This window comes from Tinamus guttatus, unplaced genomic scaffold, assembly GCF_059628265.1.
Source record: "Tinamus guttatus ecotype Peru unplaced genomic scaffold, ASM5962826v1 Tinamus_guttatus_pri_ptg000241l, whole genome shotgun sequence".
NCBI lineage: Eukaryota > Metazoa > Chordata > Aves > Tinamiformes > Tinamidae > Tinamus > Tinamus guttatus.
In genome coordinates this window covers 50,001-69,141 of record NW_028288775.1, presented here as the reverse complement: position 1 = coordinate 69,141, position 19,141 = coordinate 50,001, and the positions used below count along the sequence as shown (strand labels likewise).

The 19,141-nt window shown below is 47.0% G+C and overlaps 1 protein-coding gene across 1 annotated transcript in view; it reads left to right on the top strand.

Moving 5' to 3' along the window:
- BCL11A (BCL11 transcription factor A) overlaps positions 1 to 19,141 on the top strand; it is a 64,237-nt gene that overhangs the window by 43,815 nt on the left and 1,281 nt on the right. Inside the window, exon 3 of the mRNA XM_088525970.1 lies at positions 18,416 to 19,141. This exon is cut by the window's right edge and continues 1,281 nt beyond it. Within this exon, the coding sequence (XP_088382096.1) occupies positions 18,416 to 19,141 (726 nt within the window). The remainder of the gene's footprint in view (positions 1 to 18,415) is intronic.

Sequence of the window (19,141 nt, the reverse complement as noted above, 5' to 3'; positions counted from 1 at the left end):
TATCTCTGTCCAAGCAATTTAGTGCCAGAAACCCTTCCTTGAGTCTTTTGGAGAATTCTCTTTGAGAAGGGAGGGTTTCTGCACTAAAGGAAGTAACCTATCTACTTCAGGAAAGGGTTTGCTTGATTTTTTTAATAAAATATCTGCCAAAGCGTTTCATTCTGAGGTGTCCCGAAGCCCACTCTGCAATGTGGCCGTGTGTTGGTTATGGTAGGCAGCCTGGCTGCTTGTGAGAGCTGGCTGAGGTGGAGCCGAGGGCAGGCTCCCTCAGCGCTGCTCCGCACCGGATGGAGGAGGCGCGGGCCGAGCTCCTGCTGGGGGCAGGCACAGACAGCTGGGCTGGCACAGAAGAGCACTGCTGTGTGGTAACTGATGTGAGTGATGGCAGTGTGCGGTGCTTTGGAGGAGCAATAATACACTGGGAACGCATTGGAAGAATCTTTAAAAAAAAACCCTGAATGTTGTAGTTTGGCTGAAAAGGTGTTGGAAGTTCCACCTCCATGTGAGGAAGAACTTCTTCACTGCGAGGGTGACAGAGCCCTGGAACAGGCTGCCCAGAGAGATTGTGGAGTCTCCTTCTCTGGAGATCTTCCAAACCGGCCTGGATGCCACCCTGTGCCATGTGCTCTAGGCGTCCCTGCTGGAGCAGGGGGATTGGACTAGATGATCTCTAGAGGTCCCTTCCAACCTCAACCAGTCTGTGATGCTGGCTGCCCAGTTCGGGCTGTCTTGGACACCTTCCCCTTGAGGCAACTCTCCTTTGGGCAGTGCCTTTCTAATTGTGTCTTCTCAGAGCCCCCTAGAATGTTGAAGAAAATATCTGTAACGGCATATTTAAAAGGCTTCTCTCATGAAGAAGTAAACTATTTATGGCGATAACAGAGTTTAAAAGGAATCGTATAAGTGATACTGACTTCTTTGTCAGCAAAAACTGAAGCAAAAGCTGTTCGTAGATGACATTACCTAAATGACATTACATACGTACGTCCTTTCTTTCACATTTCCTGTAATCCTGTTATGGCATTGTCCCATTACCTCAAGCACTGTCATCTTTAAATGCTGTCAAATCTTAACTGGATTGCCAAGGACGTAAGAGAAGAATCTAGGTGAACCTGATGGCAATTTCAAGAACACCATAGATACTGCCGTCTCCCACCCTACCCCCATATGGTGTACTTTCTGCAAAAATGCTCAGGTAAAGTGATGACTCAAGTGCCTTTACATCCTTTACCACAATGCATGTTGTTCCTTTTCATATTCTGTAAGACACGTACCAACAGATTCAGGATTATTTCTAAACAGCCAAAATGTGCGGCAGGAAACGATGCCCCCCTCCCTCCCTCGGGACGTGGGGCGGCTCCGAGTCCAAATTCAGGGATGCTTGCAAAGCACATTGCACTGTAAGTACAATTCAGTGCAACATCACAGTGTTAATTACTATTATGCTATTGCTATTTTATTGTATTACTACTGAAAATCGTTAGGGGCCAGTTTTTTTTTACTCTGATGAGGAATGTTCTGCTGTGGTTTTTCAAATGTAGCATTAGACGTAGCAGTGGATTGGAAAATGGAAGAATTAAAACTTAAGCCGTTTACCTTGTGAAATATTCAGTGCTCTTAAACTTCAGGAGCACGAAACACTCATGCTGAAGCAACAGCCTGTTTAAACTGGCAGTCAACGTTGTCCAGTTAGTAGTAGTCATGATAGCGTGAACTCCAGGGGCAGGAACTGTCATTTCGTTATCTGTCCTTACAGTGCTTAACTCCAAGGGGCTCTCGCCCTGATGGAGGCCACAAAACATGCCTGGGGCACCAGTAAAAGCAACAACTAACCTGACATACTTGCTTTGGCCAACATACACACATACATCTCCAGTGTGTGCCTGGGGCCATGTATTCCCCAGAGGGCGTGCGGCTGGTGGGGGCTCCCTGTCTGCCCAAAATGGAGCCGGGAAGCAGGAGCTTCCCCCATGGCCCCATGCAGGCCACCAAGGCACCTTGTCCTGCAGTGTCTGCAGGGCCGTGTGTTTGTTTCCTGGCCCTCGGCAGCAAGAACTCATTTGTCTGTAAAATCTGAAGCTCCAGGACAATTACAGTGATTCTTATCCACTCTCCTTCCCCAGCTGTCTGCTTTTAGGGCTCGGTCTGTCCTACACAATTTCTTCTCTTGGAGACCTCCGGTTCGTGTTAGTAACTAAAATTTTTGGTCCAGTCCCCCTTGCAGGTTCCCAGATGCCTATGGGGTTACAGGATGTAGAGGGAAGAGACCAGCTGCCCCTGGGCTGCTCTACCATGGCAGTCATGTGGCTTGCAAGCAGCTTCGTGGATGGATGCAGTGCCTGGGCTTCCTTGGCCCTTCCTCCAAGTCCTGCAGACATGCGCTGTCTTGGCGAGCCTGAGCAGAAGGGGCGCTGAGGTCCTAGTTCCCTTTTTTGGTGTATTGTCAGAGAAAGATGTGGTGGTGGCAAGGGGCCAGGAAGGGAAACTCTCATGGATGAAGTGCATGAGAACTGCTCCCTGCCCAACAGCAGCTGCCTTCCCTTGGCCCAGCGCGAGGCTGAGACAAGACGAAGGCAGAGATTTCAGTCTCGGTGACACTAAAGAGCAGGGCCTGGATCCGGAAATTTTCCTGCTGAAAAATTCAGTGGAATGGGCCTTGGAGTTAGTGGTAATCAGCCCAAGAGAAGATATCTTAATATGGCCATATAGCCGACAGAGAAGATTATTCAATTAATCAGTCTAGGTTAGGGCTTTTTATTGCTATCTGTTATTGGTATCTAAGTACTAGCAGTTACAACATTTAATTGCATTTTCCTGTAACAAAATGCTTATCTTGCTAAAAGATGAGATTCTCTACAGTCTGTTTCCTATACTTGAAAACCCTTGTTTTCATTTTGTTCTTTACCATCGATGAAGTCCTAACACCTTCCTAACACTGGTGAGAGGGCAAAGGTCTCCAAGGCAGACCTTCCATCAGAAGTCTCCGCACATTTTTTTTAAAGGATGTATTAATTCCAATCTCTGCCCCTCATCAGGGCAGGACAGACACCTTATCCGGGAGAGTAATATGCAATTCCTTCTGTGCTACAAGATGAGCTGGAGACACCTTCCATCGCTCCATCCTGACAGCTCTCAAATGCAGATCCCAGTTGAAAGGACTTAAAATTGAGTGCTCCTAAACTGAACCTAATTTATATGTTACTGCATCTTCTTTTGGCTAGTGAATTAGTCATTTTCTGGCAACTAGATGAGAATTTTTCTCTCCTTTGTAAATCTCTTGATAATGGAAGATTTCAGTGTGAAAACACTAACCACACTCAGTTAACTGTTTTTTTTAAATCAGTCATAGTTTTTTTTTTCTTCTTCCCCTATGTGCACAAGAACAATTTATAGCAGAGGTGGCAAAGTTTGCAATTTAGTAATCTCTGACTTGCATGTGGGTTGAAAAGAGACACCATGCCTTTACCTGAGCCAGCCTAGCACAAAGCCTATGCAAAATCATCATCAAATACTATTAGAGGTGGAAAATATCTCTTAGATCATCTCATTCATTTCCCTGCCAATGCTTGACTGTTCATGATAGTTAATATTCTAGTTCCTGCCTCTGACATGTTCAGTGACTCTAGGTCTGTCATTTTGCCTTGGGGTTGTCACTGCAACTTTTGCTGTTTTTCTCATGTTTCCAGACGGGGCTTTGTGATTTTATTTGGCGCTTGCTTGTAAAAGCAGTTCTCTGGGCTTCTGTGTTTCTCCTTCTCCTGGGTTATGCTGGAGAGTAAAGTGAAGAAATGGCCACAGCTCTTGCCTTGATATATTTATTTGTACTGGAAAATGTTCCTGAATGCAGAGCTGTGCTTCACAGGCCCGGTGTGAAGCCCCGGCCTGAGGCAGCGCGGGGCGTCTGCGTGAGCTGGGCACCGGCTCCAGTGGCGGACGGCGCCTCGGGGCTGTGGAATCTTTCTGCTCTTCCTTATATATATATAACTCGTACCAATTAGCGTTTGCCCCACGTTGGATATTATGCATTAGAAGTCACTCCTTAGAGAGCTGCGGGGCTCCTGATTGCTTCCCTGGAGTGTGGTGCAAAAGGCAGGCAGCCCGGGGAGGGGGCTGCTGGCGGCCACTGGGCCCGTGAGCAGAGGCTGCTGGGCCGGAGCAAGGCCTTGTTTTCTGTTTCCCACCTTCGCCATGTGAGTGAGTTTCCAGTGGTGATTAGATCATCCGCCAGATGCATCACCCTGTGCGTTTCGTTATTGCAAAATCCAGGCAGCAAATACCTACAGATATGCATATGCACACACAAAGATTGAAAGGGGGAGAGAAAGAAAAGGAAAATAAAAGGAAAAAGAGTCCTCTAACAAATGAGGGCACAAAATTTTCCCGGCCCTGCGAGGCCCACCCCACTGCAGGTGCAGCCACCGGTACCTGCTGTAGAAATCAGGAAACAGAAATAAGAAAAAGGAGGTTTCTGTTCCGCAGTTGGTGCCGTTTCGATGCCGGCAAGGCAGTCTCCGTGAAACACTTCCCTTTCTCGGGAGCACTGTGCCGGCGGCGTTTTCAATAGGCGCCTGCCCTCAAGTGCCGGGCTGAATGTGACAAAATCCACTCGGCGGCAGAAAAGAAATCACAAATTGAAGCTGGAGCTATTTATAGCGCTAAGCAAATGCAGATTTCATCAGCGCTCGTTTAACGCGGGGAAGCGGCGTGTGCGAGCGTGGTAACCTTCCCGGTAGCTTCCTGCTGGAGCTGCCGGCCCTGATTGAATTCCCCAGCACGGGGAACGTCTGTCCGGCCCTGGCAGAGCCCAGAAGGTCAGTCCGGCGGCTGTCATGCCGCGAGCATCAGAAGCAGAAGCTGTCGATAGTGACCCGCATTTGCAGAAAATCTGAGGGCTTTCTAATTAACTGAGGATCTCTAAATTAGAACAAAGCCGCTCGACAAGCCCCCTCATATGCCTTAAGTGTCAGGGCTCAAATGATCACTGCATCTAACAAGCGTCTGATTTTTAACAGCAGCTACGAGACTCAATCAGCTCCTAATGGCTAGGTTTCAAAACGTTGTGGTGCATTTTTCATCTCCCACTCTGCAATGAATATTCCTTGTTCCCTGCTCAAATATTCTGGTGCTTTTCCTTAATTTTGGGCTTTCGCCGTGCAGCAGCTCCTCTTCCTTAAGGAGGCAGCTGTCGCGCGCGGCCGTCTGCTCACTCCTCTCTCTCATCAGGAAGTTTCAGAAATGCTCTCGTTCTCGCCCCCTGATGTATCAGCAGCGCTGTGGGGTTAACGGAATTTTATAATTAGAAAGAAAACCACCTTTAAACAGATCCCCGCGTAATAAGATCTGAAATGTGGTATCACTTTAGCTTTAAGAGCCCGCTCTTTAAGATGGCAAATTCAGTTTGCAAATGCACCTGATCTTGACCTCCCTCATGCCGTTTTTATGATAATGCAAGTGCACGGGTTTTGGCGACGGCGCTGCTGATTTACGCCGCGGCAAACGAGATCAAAGCCTCTCCTTGCAGCTCTGCTCGCTGGTCAGCAGGAATAGGCGCGCGGAGGCCGCCTGTGCTCCCGAGTGGCGGGGGAACTTCTCTGTGCTTGGGAGGGTGGCAGCATAACCTCCTCTGCAAGCAGTGATTAAGGACAGATAAATGCCATTCAGGAAGGTAGAGAGTTAATCAACAACTCCTTAAGACTTCCCTGCATGTGTTTATGTTTAGCTACTTAGCCCTATCTTGGTAATTATTCATGTGGAATAGAATATAAATCCTGGTGCCTAATTTTTCTTCTGAAAATTTCTTGAAGTAATCAAATGTTGAAGTGCATATTCTATTCCGGTGGTTTTATCAGTAAATCAGATTTTTATCATTTATCAGCAAAAGTTAGATTTAAGCATCCTCACTGTAATGTTTGAAATATGAACATTTGTTTCAGTGGGTACTGTGCCAATCAATAATCTTCCAGCTTGACTCAGCTATCAATTATTACTGCAATTATTTGTCTAGTTGGATATTTAAAATGTCATCAGAAAGAGATGATTACATATTCCAGAAAGCAAGGCACTGTATAATCAGATGAACTGAATCCCGTTAAATGTAGTGTGGTACTAACCTGTCCTTCAAAGCTGAATTCTGCAGCCGCAACTGAAACAACAGCTTTCTGCATTATTGTAAGGAAACAGATCTTAACCTTGGAACAGTGTATGTTATTGGGGTCGGGTAATACTTGGATAGAGGAGACCTTGCAAGCCTGGAAATTGAATCAGCCTTACGGACATGAAGGAGTTGGTTTTTTTTTTTTTTTTTTTTTTGGAAGGAGGGAGGGCTGTTTTTGTTGGATTTCATCTGCAAATCTATAAATAAGAAAATCCACTCTTCCTTCCTGTGAATTTAAACTCCTGAGTCTGCATCACCAAATTTTCATATGCCCTTTTTGCATTCCTTGACTTGATATATGTATAGTAAATACTCTCTGTGCCCTGAGAATGCAATAAAGCTGTAGCAATTCTTGCAAGTCTTACATCCTTCCAACTTCAGATATCCTAAGTATTATATCATTTTCAACTTCAAGGATATCTAGGCTATGGAGAGGAGACTGAATGAAACGGAGCAGACCAGACAACTTTACGACACCTCCTGGTCCTATTTGCAAAGCAGAGAAAAATTATCAATTCTGCTAATACTCTGTCATGCAAGTTGGGAAGCTGAATGGTATAGGGTCTGGTTCAGCACTTGCTGTGCTTGCAACTCCATGGTGACATTGAACTTGCTCAGGGACAGAATAAACCTTTGCCTTCCTAACAGATGATTTGCAGACAGAGAAGAAGTTTTGGGGGACCTCCCGTTCCCCTGACCTATTTTGTCACTTTGGTTTGCGGCTCTCTAAATACCATTAATTTGAAAGTGAGCCAAAGTGGAAGGCTGGCTGAACAGGGAGAGTCTGAAGCGGGTCCATTTTGAGGAAAAGAAGGTCGAATAACACTCTAAAGGAAAAGGGTACGGAATCTCCATATTCTCTTCCCTGCATCTTCTGCACTCCATAGGACAAACGTAGTGTGAAATGCAAATCAGTTAGGCAGTCAGTAGTAAGTGAGCTTTTAATACCCAGGTTTAGTGTTTGGATAAAAACAAGCAAGCTTGTGTAGGAGCCTCTGGTGGGTTTGTCTCCTGGAGCATCTCCCCGCTCGGTGCCATTGCCCGTGTGGGTGCAGCCCTGAAATCCCTCTGCAGCGGGAGCCTCCGCGGCCGCCTCTCCTTGGTTTGCACCTGCCTCGGCACGTGTTGTCCCTGTGGAATAACCCCGTTAGCTCAGCCAAGAGCGTGTGGCCGGGTGGCTGCGTTGCTCCGTGCGAGTGTGCCTTGCGCAGGAAGCCTGTGGCGAGTCTCCAGGTAGGGCTGCTGCAGCCTGCGTGTCTGACACATCAGCCAGAGAAGGAGCAGCTAACGTGGAAAACGCTGCCTAAAAGTGAAGAGAGGGGTGATGAGCGGCTTCAGCTGTGGGGAAACACGGCTCCGAGTGTGTTGGGCTGGGAAGAGAGCAGCCCTTGTGCCTTGCAAGGAGCAGGGTGCCGTGCGGATCCAAAATGTCCGCATGGTTCGAGTTGTCCGGTGTCGGGGCGCCTTGGCTTCCTCCAGCAGCAGGCCGGCAGCTGCCCGGCACGCAGGGCGGCCGCCTTCCGTGGGCACGCAGGCGAGATTCCCCGCAGAATACATGGAAGAGATGCTCTTGTGTTGCACACGTTGCTATAGGTGTTGCGGGGCAGCGGGTATCAGAGGTGCTGGCCCTTGCCAGAAAGTTGCAAACCAAGTTGCATCTGCAAAGCTGAGCGAGGCGAAGTTGAGATAGGAACTGGGAGAAGTGCTGGAATTGAGGACCAGGCACTGGAAATGGCCCTTGGGTGCTTGACCGGTGCGGTCCTGAGCGGCTTGGCTGCCTGTTGTGGCAGCAGTGACAACTTGGGAGACTGATTTGATGTATTTAAAAAAAAAAAAAAAAACTTCTTGATGTCTGCTCTGCCTTTTATTTAGGTTTAGGTGTCAGAGGAGGAAAGCAAGAAGAGGAGAAGGGAGCCAACAGGAGGTAGAAAAGGAAACCATTCATCATGTCAGTGTATGAGAATGAATAAAATAATTTGGAACCTCTCTGTAGCTGGGTAACTACACTGTATTTAAAAAGTAAATTATTAACTTGATTGTCCCTAACAGCCATTGGGTAAATAGGTAATTATGGACGGTTGAAACAAGGTATTGTTTACTGCACAGTCAGGTTAGACTTTGAAGGAGCTTTGATGCTCTGTCAGGTCAAGGCTGAGATGAGGTTCCTTCGTTGGTGGGTCACTGGCCAGATAGGCTTTCCTGGCTGCTAAAGGAGAAACCTGCCCGGAGAGAGCTAGGTGCGGCTGCAGAAAAATTTAGAAATCCATTCATTTAAAAATCTTCATCCAACAGCCTCATAATTGTTGTAGGAAAAGTATCCAGGTGGCCATGGAGCACATGGGCCAGCCCTGCACTGCCCCTTCCTCAGGGGACATGCCGTGAGGTGGAAATGAAAGCTGCACTTATGGAACTGACTTGTTATTTTTAGGCAAACTAGATCATATCAGCAGTGGGTTCCTCTTACAGACCGAGCAGGACAGTATCGCTGGTCATGTAGGTGCTGCTGCCTGTGTTGGAGGCTATTGGAATTAGGTGCGTTGCGCTGAGCTCTGTTTTTTGATGTTGGCATTTCTCCAGGCCTGTGGCATTAGCGTATAGGGTGCTTATGTGTGCATGATCAGTTCTTATTTGCTTGAGGGATTTCTCTTAGAATTTCATTCAGAGCTGAATTTGAAGCCCAGCATTGTTTTCTGAACCCATCGATTGCAATTCTGTTCTGTTCCTCGTTAATCAAGAAGTGACAGATTTCCACCGCCTTTAACTTCTGAAAAAGCACAAAATCAGTCCCAGCCTGATACCTTACTTGCCAAGTTGGAGCTCAAAACTTTTTTTTTCTTCTTTTTCCTTTTTTTTTTTTTTTTGGTGGCCAAATCATAATCGCCTGGAAAATGGTGCCAGACTTTGAGGTCAGGCCAGCATGACTGGCAGCTGTGGGGTGCTCCTGTGGGACAGCAGACCCAACTCCTCCTGACCCACTTCTCTTACCCTTGAAAATGATCTAGTTTGGGCCTTCTCCTCGTATAATATTTGCGAAAGGGAGGTAGATTTTTTTTTCTTTTTTTTTAGATAAAGAAGAGTAAGTAAAAACACAACATACTTTCAGACTAACACCCAAAAGCCATTCACAAGCTTCTCCTTTTTCCACGGAGGGTCAAATACTGGCTGTGGTTCCTAGCAGCCCTTCTGGAGGGCTTTGAGTGGGCATGTCACTTCAAGTCTTCTTGGCTTTCTCCAGGGCTTCTCCGAGTTAGGTTAGGCCTAGATTACTTATGCTTTGCTGCCAGGCTTTTAAACTTGGCACATGCGGTGGGTGATGGGGTCCAGTGTCCTCTGACAACAGACGGGTGGCTGCTTGGGAATAGTTTGCTTTGACCTTAGGGCTCTGTGGCACCTGTCTGAGCAGGAGCTTGTGGGTACAGGGAGCATCTCCACACACTGGCGCTGAACAGGGAGAAAATGGGCAAGATGCTGCTTGGGAAAGGCTGGAGCCGCTGGCACTGGGTACCCCTCGCAGCCCCGCTGCTCATGGCACTTCAAATGCTCTTGCTCAGCGCAAGAGGAAGCTGCAGAGACGGGCGAGCAGAGAAGCCTGAGCGGTGCAGGACAGCGACTGCCCCTCTGGCGCAGGAAGTGGCCCAGGCATCACTGCTTCCTGCACTGTTTTGGGGGAAAAAAAGATGATTTCTTGGAGCTAGCAATCCCAATTGCAAATAGTCAAGTGCCAAGGTTATGACAATGACAGCTTTATTTTTATTATAGTTGCTGCTCTAGTCTTATTTTTTTGTGGGGGTGGGATTATGGGATTAGCATTTTAGCACAATGCTTTTTCAGAATAGAGTCTTCTAAAAGAGCTTTTAATGAGAAGAATGGTGTTCTTGAGATTAGGTATGGAAAATATTTTACCATTCTCATTGAAATGATTTCAGAGAGTTTGGATTTGCCAAAAACTTTATTTTCAGCAAAGAAAAGGAGTTTCCATTTTTTCAATTGTTTTTGCAATGTAGATCAATAGATCATGGATAAACAATAATGGAAAGGCGAGTAAAAACTGAAAATGAGACTGAGACTCCCCCAAAGCAAAGCACCTTTTTGGTATTTTCCACAATCCAGCCAGGCCCAGGACATAATGTCAGGTCGATTCCTAAACAACCTGGGCTTTTCTTGCAGAGCAGCAGCGTGTCACCATGATGCTTCACAGCATGCAGGGCTGCTGGATCAGCTTCTAGAGAGCTTCAGGGACGGACACTCTGTTTCTTGTGTTTATGAACTGGGACCATTCTGCCCACTTACCTCTCGGCTACAGGTCTGAAGGACTCACTTCAGGCTAAGACTGGCTTGCGAAGACACAAATCCAGCCCAATATTTATTAAATACCACAAGGACACTGATGCCAGTATATGCAGAGGAGAACATCAGAAACGATAAACAGAAAGGATTAGAGAGAAAGTGCCCTGTAGTACGTAAAAGCAACTACCATTATTTATTATTGTTATTACTATTATGACAACAATAGTAGAGCTGATAATAAGAGTGCTAACAGCTACTTATAAGCAGTTAATAATGCACTAGGTTAATAGTGTGCCTTTTGCAATCTGGAGAATCAGGAGGAAGAATTAGTGCAAGAAGGAAAAATATGTTTGGACAGTTGCAATTTCCCCAGTTTAAACTGATGCTCCGAACTAGCAGGAAAAGGTGAGTCATAAAAAAGCAGCTCTTTCTTGCAAAGAGGGAAGTGGGCTGCGGAGCAGTGGAGGGGACCCCATGTCTGTCGCCCCTCGCCAACTTCCTGCATCCCGGCAGTTTCGCTTTTGTCATTTGCAGTTGACGGGATAGCAGCAGTATGGATTTCCAGGGGAAAAAAAAAGAGAGTTGACAAGCCAGATGGAGAAGAAATGAATCAAGTACAAGTGGTAACAATTAACGCCATTTTCTTCTTCCCCCCTTTAAATACCATAACAACTCAAAATTTATTAGTCCAAAAATCAAGCAGTTCAAGTCCCGGGGATTTTGTGTTTTCGGTGGTTAGATAACAAAGACCATGGATGTGCCCTTCAGGTTCAGCTCCGGGCGACGTGGTAGAGACAGGCGCCTTGCCTGGGAAGTCGTGGCTGGGCTCAGCACCCGCCAGGACTTTGAGGGCAGAAGAGCCATTTTGTGGTACGGACCCCAGCTCCTGGCGAGTGTCCCTGAGCTGAAGGCACCGCAGGAGCGACACCTCTGTGATCGGCAGCAGGGAGGGCCAAAAGGCCTTGCGTGGTTGCAGACTTCTTTTTAATGAATTCTCTGGCCAGGGAGTTTCTCCAAGGGAGCGATTGGAACCATGAATGTGATCCCATGCAAACGCACTGCTGTGCGCTCCCTCGCTGTGTACTTCTTAAGGATTTTCCATTGTATTTTTGTTTGCAGAGACACTGGGAAAACTTGGCTTTCTCTAGCCCTGTGTGTTTGAGGGTGGACTCTGTCCAGCCTCTCTGGTACCCTGTCGTTGTTAATATCCAGCTCCCAAGGTCCCTGGTGGATAAATTCTTGAGTACGGTTCTTCCGGACGTGGGCTCCGGAGTCGCCCTGACACGCTCCCGAATTTGTCATGGCAGCTCCGTAGAGCCTTGCGGCACCCGGAGAGTAGCTTCTCTGGATCTAACCCTAACTTTTAAGAAATGAAGACAGCTCTTCCAAGGCGCATTGGCTCGCGGATGCGTATTATTCCATTACTCACTTGGCAATGGCTGAACCTGTATGCTTGGCTTCAGCAATTCTTTTTTCCTCGCAGCAGTGGCATCTAGCTGACAGCTTCTCCTCCCAGCTGGTCTTTTCCCCAGCTCCTTGTCTGCCTTTGCTGCTGGTAGCTGTAGATGTGGCTGTGGGTCTTGACCAAGGTCATCTATATACTGCGCTCCTAGACGTCGGTTTTCTTGGACTCACGCATGCAGGGCTTCTCTGCATGTCGGTAAGCACCGTAAAGAACCACCTTTTTTTTTCAGAAAAGCCCCTTCCTGCTGAAAGCAGACACCTCGTCATATTGTACTGAGTAATTGTGCCAGCTGCCCTTAAAGGCACTCAAATGCCAATATCTGTTCCACTCATTTGCTAGCATTTTTCAGATCAGAAGCTAAATCTATCACTCGTGTTGCTGGTTGAATCACTTTTCTCTACGAGATGGAGGGTGATAACTGTCCTTCTATGTTTCTTGGGCTGCAACTAATACACTAAATAGTGTTATAGTGAAATGCAATGCTGTGTCCTCAGATATGTGACCTGTCATTTGCTGGCTGGGGTGTAAAATAGTGAATAAATCTGTAGTTGTTTTCAGGGGGAGATAGTTAATACTTCACTGAAAAATTAAACTGTATTCACTAGGTGGAACCAGTCATATTTCTTCAAGGTTTATATTAGCCCTGAATGTGTGTTTGATACGCAATATCCCTCGTGGAGCAGCGGCTCTCTTTTGATAGAAGGACAGAGCAATCTTTGGTGCAGTGTTCCTGTGTGAAGGCATCACCTCCCTGCCTTTTTGTGGATTTTTTGCAAGTCCGTCCGAGCCCATGAGCCAGATCCTCAGTTCTGACAGGGCTGTAAGGAGGCGAGGTGGGGAAAAGTGCTGCCTTTTACCCTGCTCTTGCCCGTGACTGCCGAGACCTCCTTGGTTCCCTGCTTCCGCCAGGACGGTCACGCATCTCCTCTAATGTTCTTTGGCACGCGAGGGCCTCAGGAAGGATGATTTCCTCCTGAAATATGAAGATAATTATCAGTGAAATTGACTACGAGGAAAAATGTACACACAGAAAAAATGTAAAGGATAATTGGAAGCTTTTTATAAAGAGTTTACTAGCTGTCCAGGAAGAAGAGGGCAACTTTGGCCAAAATCCAGAACCCACTTCACCTGATTCAGTGGTGAGATGAGCGCAGCAATTAGATATTAAAAAATAATCAATATATGACGATTTTAAAAATGGAAAATAGATAGCAATCAATCTCAAAGAGAAATCATGATGAGCAGAGAACTAATAAGGGAAGCCAAAGATGCAGAAGAAAAATTGCCTGGCGCAGATGAGGAGGGTAGGAAAGCTTTTCAGTGCCCTGGGGAAAAAAAATCTTAGGAGCAGTTACTCTCATTTTAGATGAAAGAAACAGTGAGGTAGAAATGCTTAATAATATTTCTGTTGTGGATCTGAGAAGAAACAGTGTCATGTTTCTGTATCATATACGGGTGACGCCTGTTTTTCTAGCTCATTAGTAGCCAAGGAGGATTTTAGACAAGGTCCAGTGGAGATAAATATTTTTAAATTAAAAGGCCCTGACAGCTTGCACCCAAGAATCCCTAAAGAGTTGGCATTGTGATGCTTGTTTTTAATAAAGTTGCATAACAGGAAAATACTGAAAGCGCAGGTGTCTTGTGTCAATAGATGGCTAGGGTGGCGGTGGGGTAGTTGGCAACACTTGACCTATCTGGTCTGGCAAAATAATTGAAGAGCTGGTATAAGATTCTGTTGATAATGAATTAAAGGATAGAAATGTAATTCATGCCAGTCAACGTAGATATATGGAATATAGATGGTGTCAAATAAACCTGGTTTCATTCTTCAGGATGACAAGCTTGGCTGATAAATGTAGATGCAATGGACTTGCGAGGTGTTCAGCTTGGTGCTGCATGACACCCTTGCTAAAACAGACGGACACTGCACAGCATCGGCGGCCACGCGCTGTGCGGATGGGGAACTGGCCGCTCTGGGAAAACGATCTGAGCTGGAGGAGCGTGAGTGAGGGGCAGGGGTCGGTGGGCATCGGCGCGAGCTTCCGCAGTGTCATCAAGGCCTTGGAAGTGAATTCGGCACTGCTGTCTTGGCAGACATTCAGGTTAGTCAAAAAACAGCTCAGCCTGAATTCCCAGGAGGACACTGATGTGAGAACGGCGAAAATGGCTGCACAAACGGGGGGTAGCGAAAGTGGGCTGCAATTTCAGGATGCTGCTTAACGCTAGACTATCGTGTATTTAAGCAAACTCCTCTATTTTCAGCAGGCTGCACTTTCAAGAAGGTCCAGAAAAGATCCATAAAAATGATTCAAGCGTTGGGAGAACAGGGAGAGACTGAAAGGGGCTCAAGCGCTTTTATTTAGAAAAAAAAAGGAAAAAAGAAGAAATTCTGAAATGTGCCTTGATTTCTGAGTGTGCATGTGTCCTTGGGGGACTCTAGGGGACTTGCTGCTTGCCAAAGGGCTTTCAGTGTATCAAGGAAAAACAGAAAAAGAGCCAATGGATGGAAATTCAAGCCAGGAAAATTCAGATAGGAACAAGATGCATGTAACTGAGGATGATTAACTGTGGGAACTGAGGAGAGGAGACATGGCTTCTCAGTTGCTTCGTCTCATCTGATCTGGTTTGAGTGGCTTTCACTGGGTTTTTGTGCTTCACCTGAAGACAGTTGGTAGGGCTGGTGGTGTTTCAGCCAAAGGGAGTGTCTTGATGGCTTTGCAGGATAGTTGAGTGACGTTTAATATCAGCGAGGTCGAAGTATATGATCTGGTGGTCGCTTCTGACTTTAATTCCTTGAATCCAAAGGAAGTGAGTCTTTGGGTTCAAGCCCAGCTTCCGGAGGCCAAGGAGGGCAGGTTTGGTGGTGACCCATTGCTCCTGTAAATAGGGGTTCTCCAGTAGGTCTCTGGGAAATCCATGCAAAGCGCCGGTACTGACGCAGGGCCGCTTTGGATAACCTGGCGCCCTGTGGTGGGAATAGCAGAGGGTGACGCTGGGCGGGTGATGGAGCAGAGCTGGTGGGATGTCCCCTTTCCCGCTTCCCCCAGAGCGATGCCTGCTCTGAGGTGGCCCTGGGTGGGGAGCAGGTAAGGCCGCTCTGCAGTGAGGAGCTTGTCAGGCCCCTCCAGCTCCTTCGGCGCAGCCGCGTGCTGGCCCTGCAGCCGGCCGCCTCTGCTGCTTGCTGCTGCCAGTCGAGCAGCTCCTGGCCTCTGGGGTGGCCCAGGGTGAGCGTAGAGCCACTCCGTGTGGTAGGTGACAGCGGATTCAGCGCTCCTGCGTCTCCCTGGCACTACCCAGGCGTGGGAGTGAAGGTGGAGCGGGTGCCAGTGAGCAATGGTCGCTTCCCACGCTGATCCTGGGTCTGTTCTGGCTTGTTGCTGTTATCTGTTTTGCTGAGTTTTCTTTTCCATGCGGCCTGGGGAGAATGGTCAGCCCGGAGGTTGCAGGGCTCCTGCTCATGACTGCGATTTGCCAGGAGGGCATAAAACACGTAACCCCGAGTTAGGTTTGCTGAGGGTCATCCGTTCGGCCATTTTCCTTTCCTCAAGGCCAAGCAGAGAGCGCGCAGGGGCCGCGGCAGCACCCAGAGCCCCGCGGGGCTGGCGCTGGGACCCTTCCCACCCGTCTCGGTGGGAGCAGAGTGGCGCTCCAAGCGTTCTGCTGGGTGACCCCCTGTACAACCGTCGCTTCCCCGGGCGCTTCCAAGCGCCGTTGCACTCCGTGCTGGAAGTGTGTGGATTATTGCCATAATTCTTACAGTTTGGCAAGGCTGCATTAGACTGGAACATATCTCTAGGTGGTAATATGGTCAGTCAATAGCTTTCATAATTAATCAAGCACTAATAGACAAATTAGAAATTGTGTCTCTCCAAAGCAGGAGGTAGAGGCAAATCACCAGTGGATTTTAACTGTTTCACAGCTTGATTTTATTTCCTGGTTTTGCGTTGCTTCTTTCAAAGTGTTAGGTTGTTGGAGACTGGGGAAGTTGTGTGCATAAACATTATTCTAAATTTAAATTATTATCTTGATTACCAAACACGGATGGTGAATTGGAAACTTGTTTTTCAGAAAAGCGAATGAAGAATAATACTGCATTTTACACTCCACTAAATCAATGTAGCCCTAATTTTGCCATGCAGGAAATCAATTCTAGTCTTTATAACAGTCGAAGATGTTATGAACAAAGTAATTTTGCAAATTATGGCAAGTAACACATTTATTGATGACTCTAGTTTAGGAATTTAGAATTTGTGAGCACTGTAATATAATAAGGCTGCACGGGCAGGAGCTGACTGAAACACAGATTATATGGTGAAACTGTAATGCATCATTTGCTATTAGTGAACTGGTAATAATTACCAGTTTCAAAGCAGCTTTTTCCATGTAATCTTTAGTCTCAGTTGTAACAGCCCCTCTCATTGACATTATGATTACACTAGCTGCCCTTACGATCCAGAATATCTAGTTGATGGGAATACTAAAATGTGATAGTGAACACTGTATGTTGTATCCTCATTAGAAGATAAAATGCTATTTTCTCTGACCTAATATATAAAATAGAGAAGCAAGGTAGCATTGCATTTGTTAGCATGCTGCAGCCTGATCACGTAGCTTGTACCATGTTGTTAAAAGCTTCCACTCCATTACAGCAAAACAAGATGAAATTTTCACATTTCAGATTTTTTTTTGAGCACACAAATGAGTACAGGAATGTGGAAATCCAATTGAATTTTGCTCTATTTGTGACAGATTTAAGTATTTATCTGCACTCCCATGCCTGGCACACACTAAACACTGCAATGTATTTTATTCAAATGCTGGCTTCAGCTGAAGAATGAAATGTTAAATATTATTCCAGGAGCTTTTAAAGTAACTAAAGTGTTAAATGCCTGCTATAGATGGTTGGATCTCTTTTTACTCACCCAGTTCAGATTGTCAGACCAAATGTATAATAATAGAAGAACCTGGAGGCACAGAGGGAAGCTGAGATGGGTCGCTATAGCTGGCACTATAGGTTGCCTGTCAGTCATATTCCCAAGTCATTATTCAGCTCATTGTATAGTGAAAATGCCCATACAAAGCTTTTCTGTTTCTGCTTCCAAGTGAGATGGAAAACAAGGTGCTTGCAGATAGAATGTTTTCTTTGCAAATCTGTCTTGTATTTTTTTTTCCTATTTCCCCCCCTTCTCTTTGTAATAGGCGAATATTTGAATCCTAATTTGGGCAGCTACCATTTAATCTTGTAAAGAGATTTACCTATGAGTGGTTTATATGGAGTGAGATTATAAATGCATCGTAAAGTAAATTGCAGGTCAGGCCCGGAGTATGTTGTGCACTCAAACACACTGTAAGCTCTGCTTGTTTTGGAAGGCCGGCGTATTTTTGTTTCTCAGCAGATCTCGGGAGTTTTTTTTTTAATCACTAAATAGCAACTCTGTAAGAACTGTTTGAAAGTAAGCTTTTATACTCAGCTGTAATTTCAATTTACCAACATTTAGCAAAAACATATATGCTGGGATTAAAGTGACTTATTGACAAAATCAGAGTAATCAATAAAAATGCACTCACCTTTGCCCTATTTCATGCTACATTTTGCTTGCAAACAGCCCTCAAAAAGTTATTCATTATTTCCCTTGTTTTGCAATGTATTAGAAGAGAGCTCTTTCTTCCGTCATTAATAGCTGGCTTTTTGTTTAGTTATTTATTAGTCTCCTGCTCTTTTATAATGTCCGTGTTATCTCTGAGAATAAATTATGGTGAAATAGAGCTAGCCCACTGCCTGCCAAAGTGGCATTTCGCCTCCTCAAACTCTTTCCAGTGCGAGAGAAACGATGCGACTCTGGTGGGGCGGTGGGCCAGGCCGCCTGGCCCCTCTCCAGCTACGCGGCGAGCTGGGCTGCATCCTTCTCTTGCCTCCTCCCAGCCCCTCTCTCACACTCCTTGTCCTTTTGTTTTTTATTTTGGTTCTTTCCCCCTTTTCCCCTCACAACTGGAGCCGAATCTCTACGAGGAGGTCGAGTGCTCGGCTTGCGCGCTGGGCGCCGTGCTCAGGCAGTGCGTCTGAGCCCGCCCGCAGGCTCTGTGTGCACGCGGCCGCCGCCTCAGAGCCACCGCAGGGCTGCACTCGCCTGTGTCTCCAAAGCGCTCTGCTCAGCCTGCCTCGCGTTTTGTATGCTAGCAGGCGCTTGCAGCCTGAGTCGTAGCTAAGATTAATTGACTTAATCGTCTTTTTTATCACTTTTCTTTTTTTAACTGCGGTTACCTGTTCATATGGAGTTTTGAACCTCGGGGAAGAGAGGAAGGCAGGAAGCTGGCACAGTTCGGATACGGTTAACCATATCGGCTGCCCTCCCTCCCCCATAATCACACATTAGCTGGGATTTCTGTTTTCCCATTTAGATTTAATGTTATGGAAAAGAACGATGAGGTGGGGGAAGAAAAAAAGCTATCAATCATTGATAAGCAATTCAGTGATTAAACATTCATGTTACTGTTGTATTATTTTGCAGGTAAAGATGAGCCCAGCAGCTACACGTGTACAACTTGTAAACAGCCTTTCAACAGCGCCTGGTTCCTCTTGCAACACGCACAGAACACGCACGGATTAAGGATCTACTTAGAAAGCGAGCACGGCAGCCCCCTGACGCCACGGGTTGGTATCCCATCAGGACTAGGTGCAGAGTGCCCTTCCCAGCCACCTCTCCACGGGATTCACATTGCAGACAATAACCCTTTTAACCTGCTCAGAATACCCGGCTCGGTCTCGCGAGAGGCGTCGGGCCTGGGCGAAGGGCGCTTCCCACCCACGCCTCCCCTCTTTAGCCCTCCCCCAAGGCACCATTTGGATCCGCATCGCATAGAGCGCCTGGGTGCGGAAGAAATGGCTCTGGCCACCCATCACCCTAGTGCCTTTGACAGGGTGCTGCGACTGAACCCCATGGCGATGGAGCCGCCGGCTATGGATTTCTCCCGGCGCCTGCGGGAGCTCGCTGGCAACACGTCCAGCCCACCCTTGTCCCCGAGCCGGCCCAGCCCTATGCAAAGGCTGCTGCAGCCCTTCCAGCCGGGCAGCAAGCCCCCGTTCCTGGCCACGCCACCCCTGCCTCCCCTCCAGTCCGCGCCTCCTCCCTCCCAGCCGCCCATCAAGTCCAAGTCGTGTGAGTTCTGTGGGAAGACCTTCAAGTTTCAGAGCAACCTGGTCGTGCACCGCCGGAGCCACACTGGTGAGAAACCCT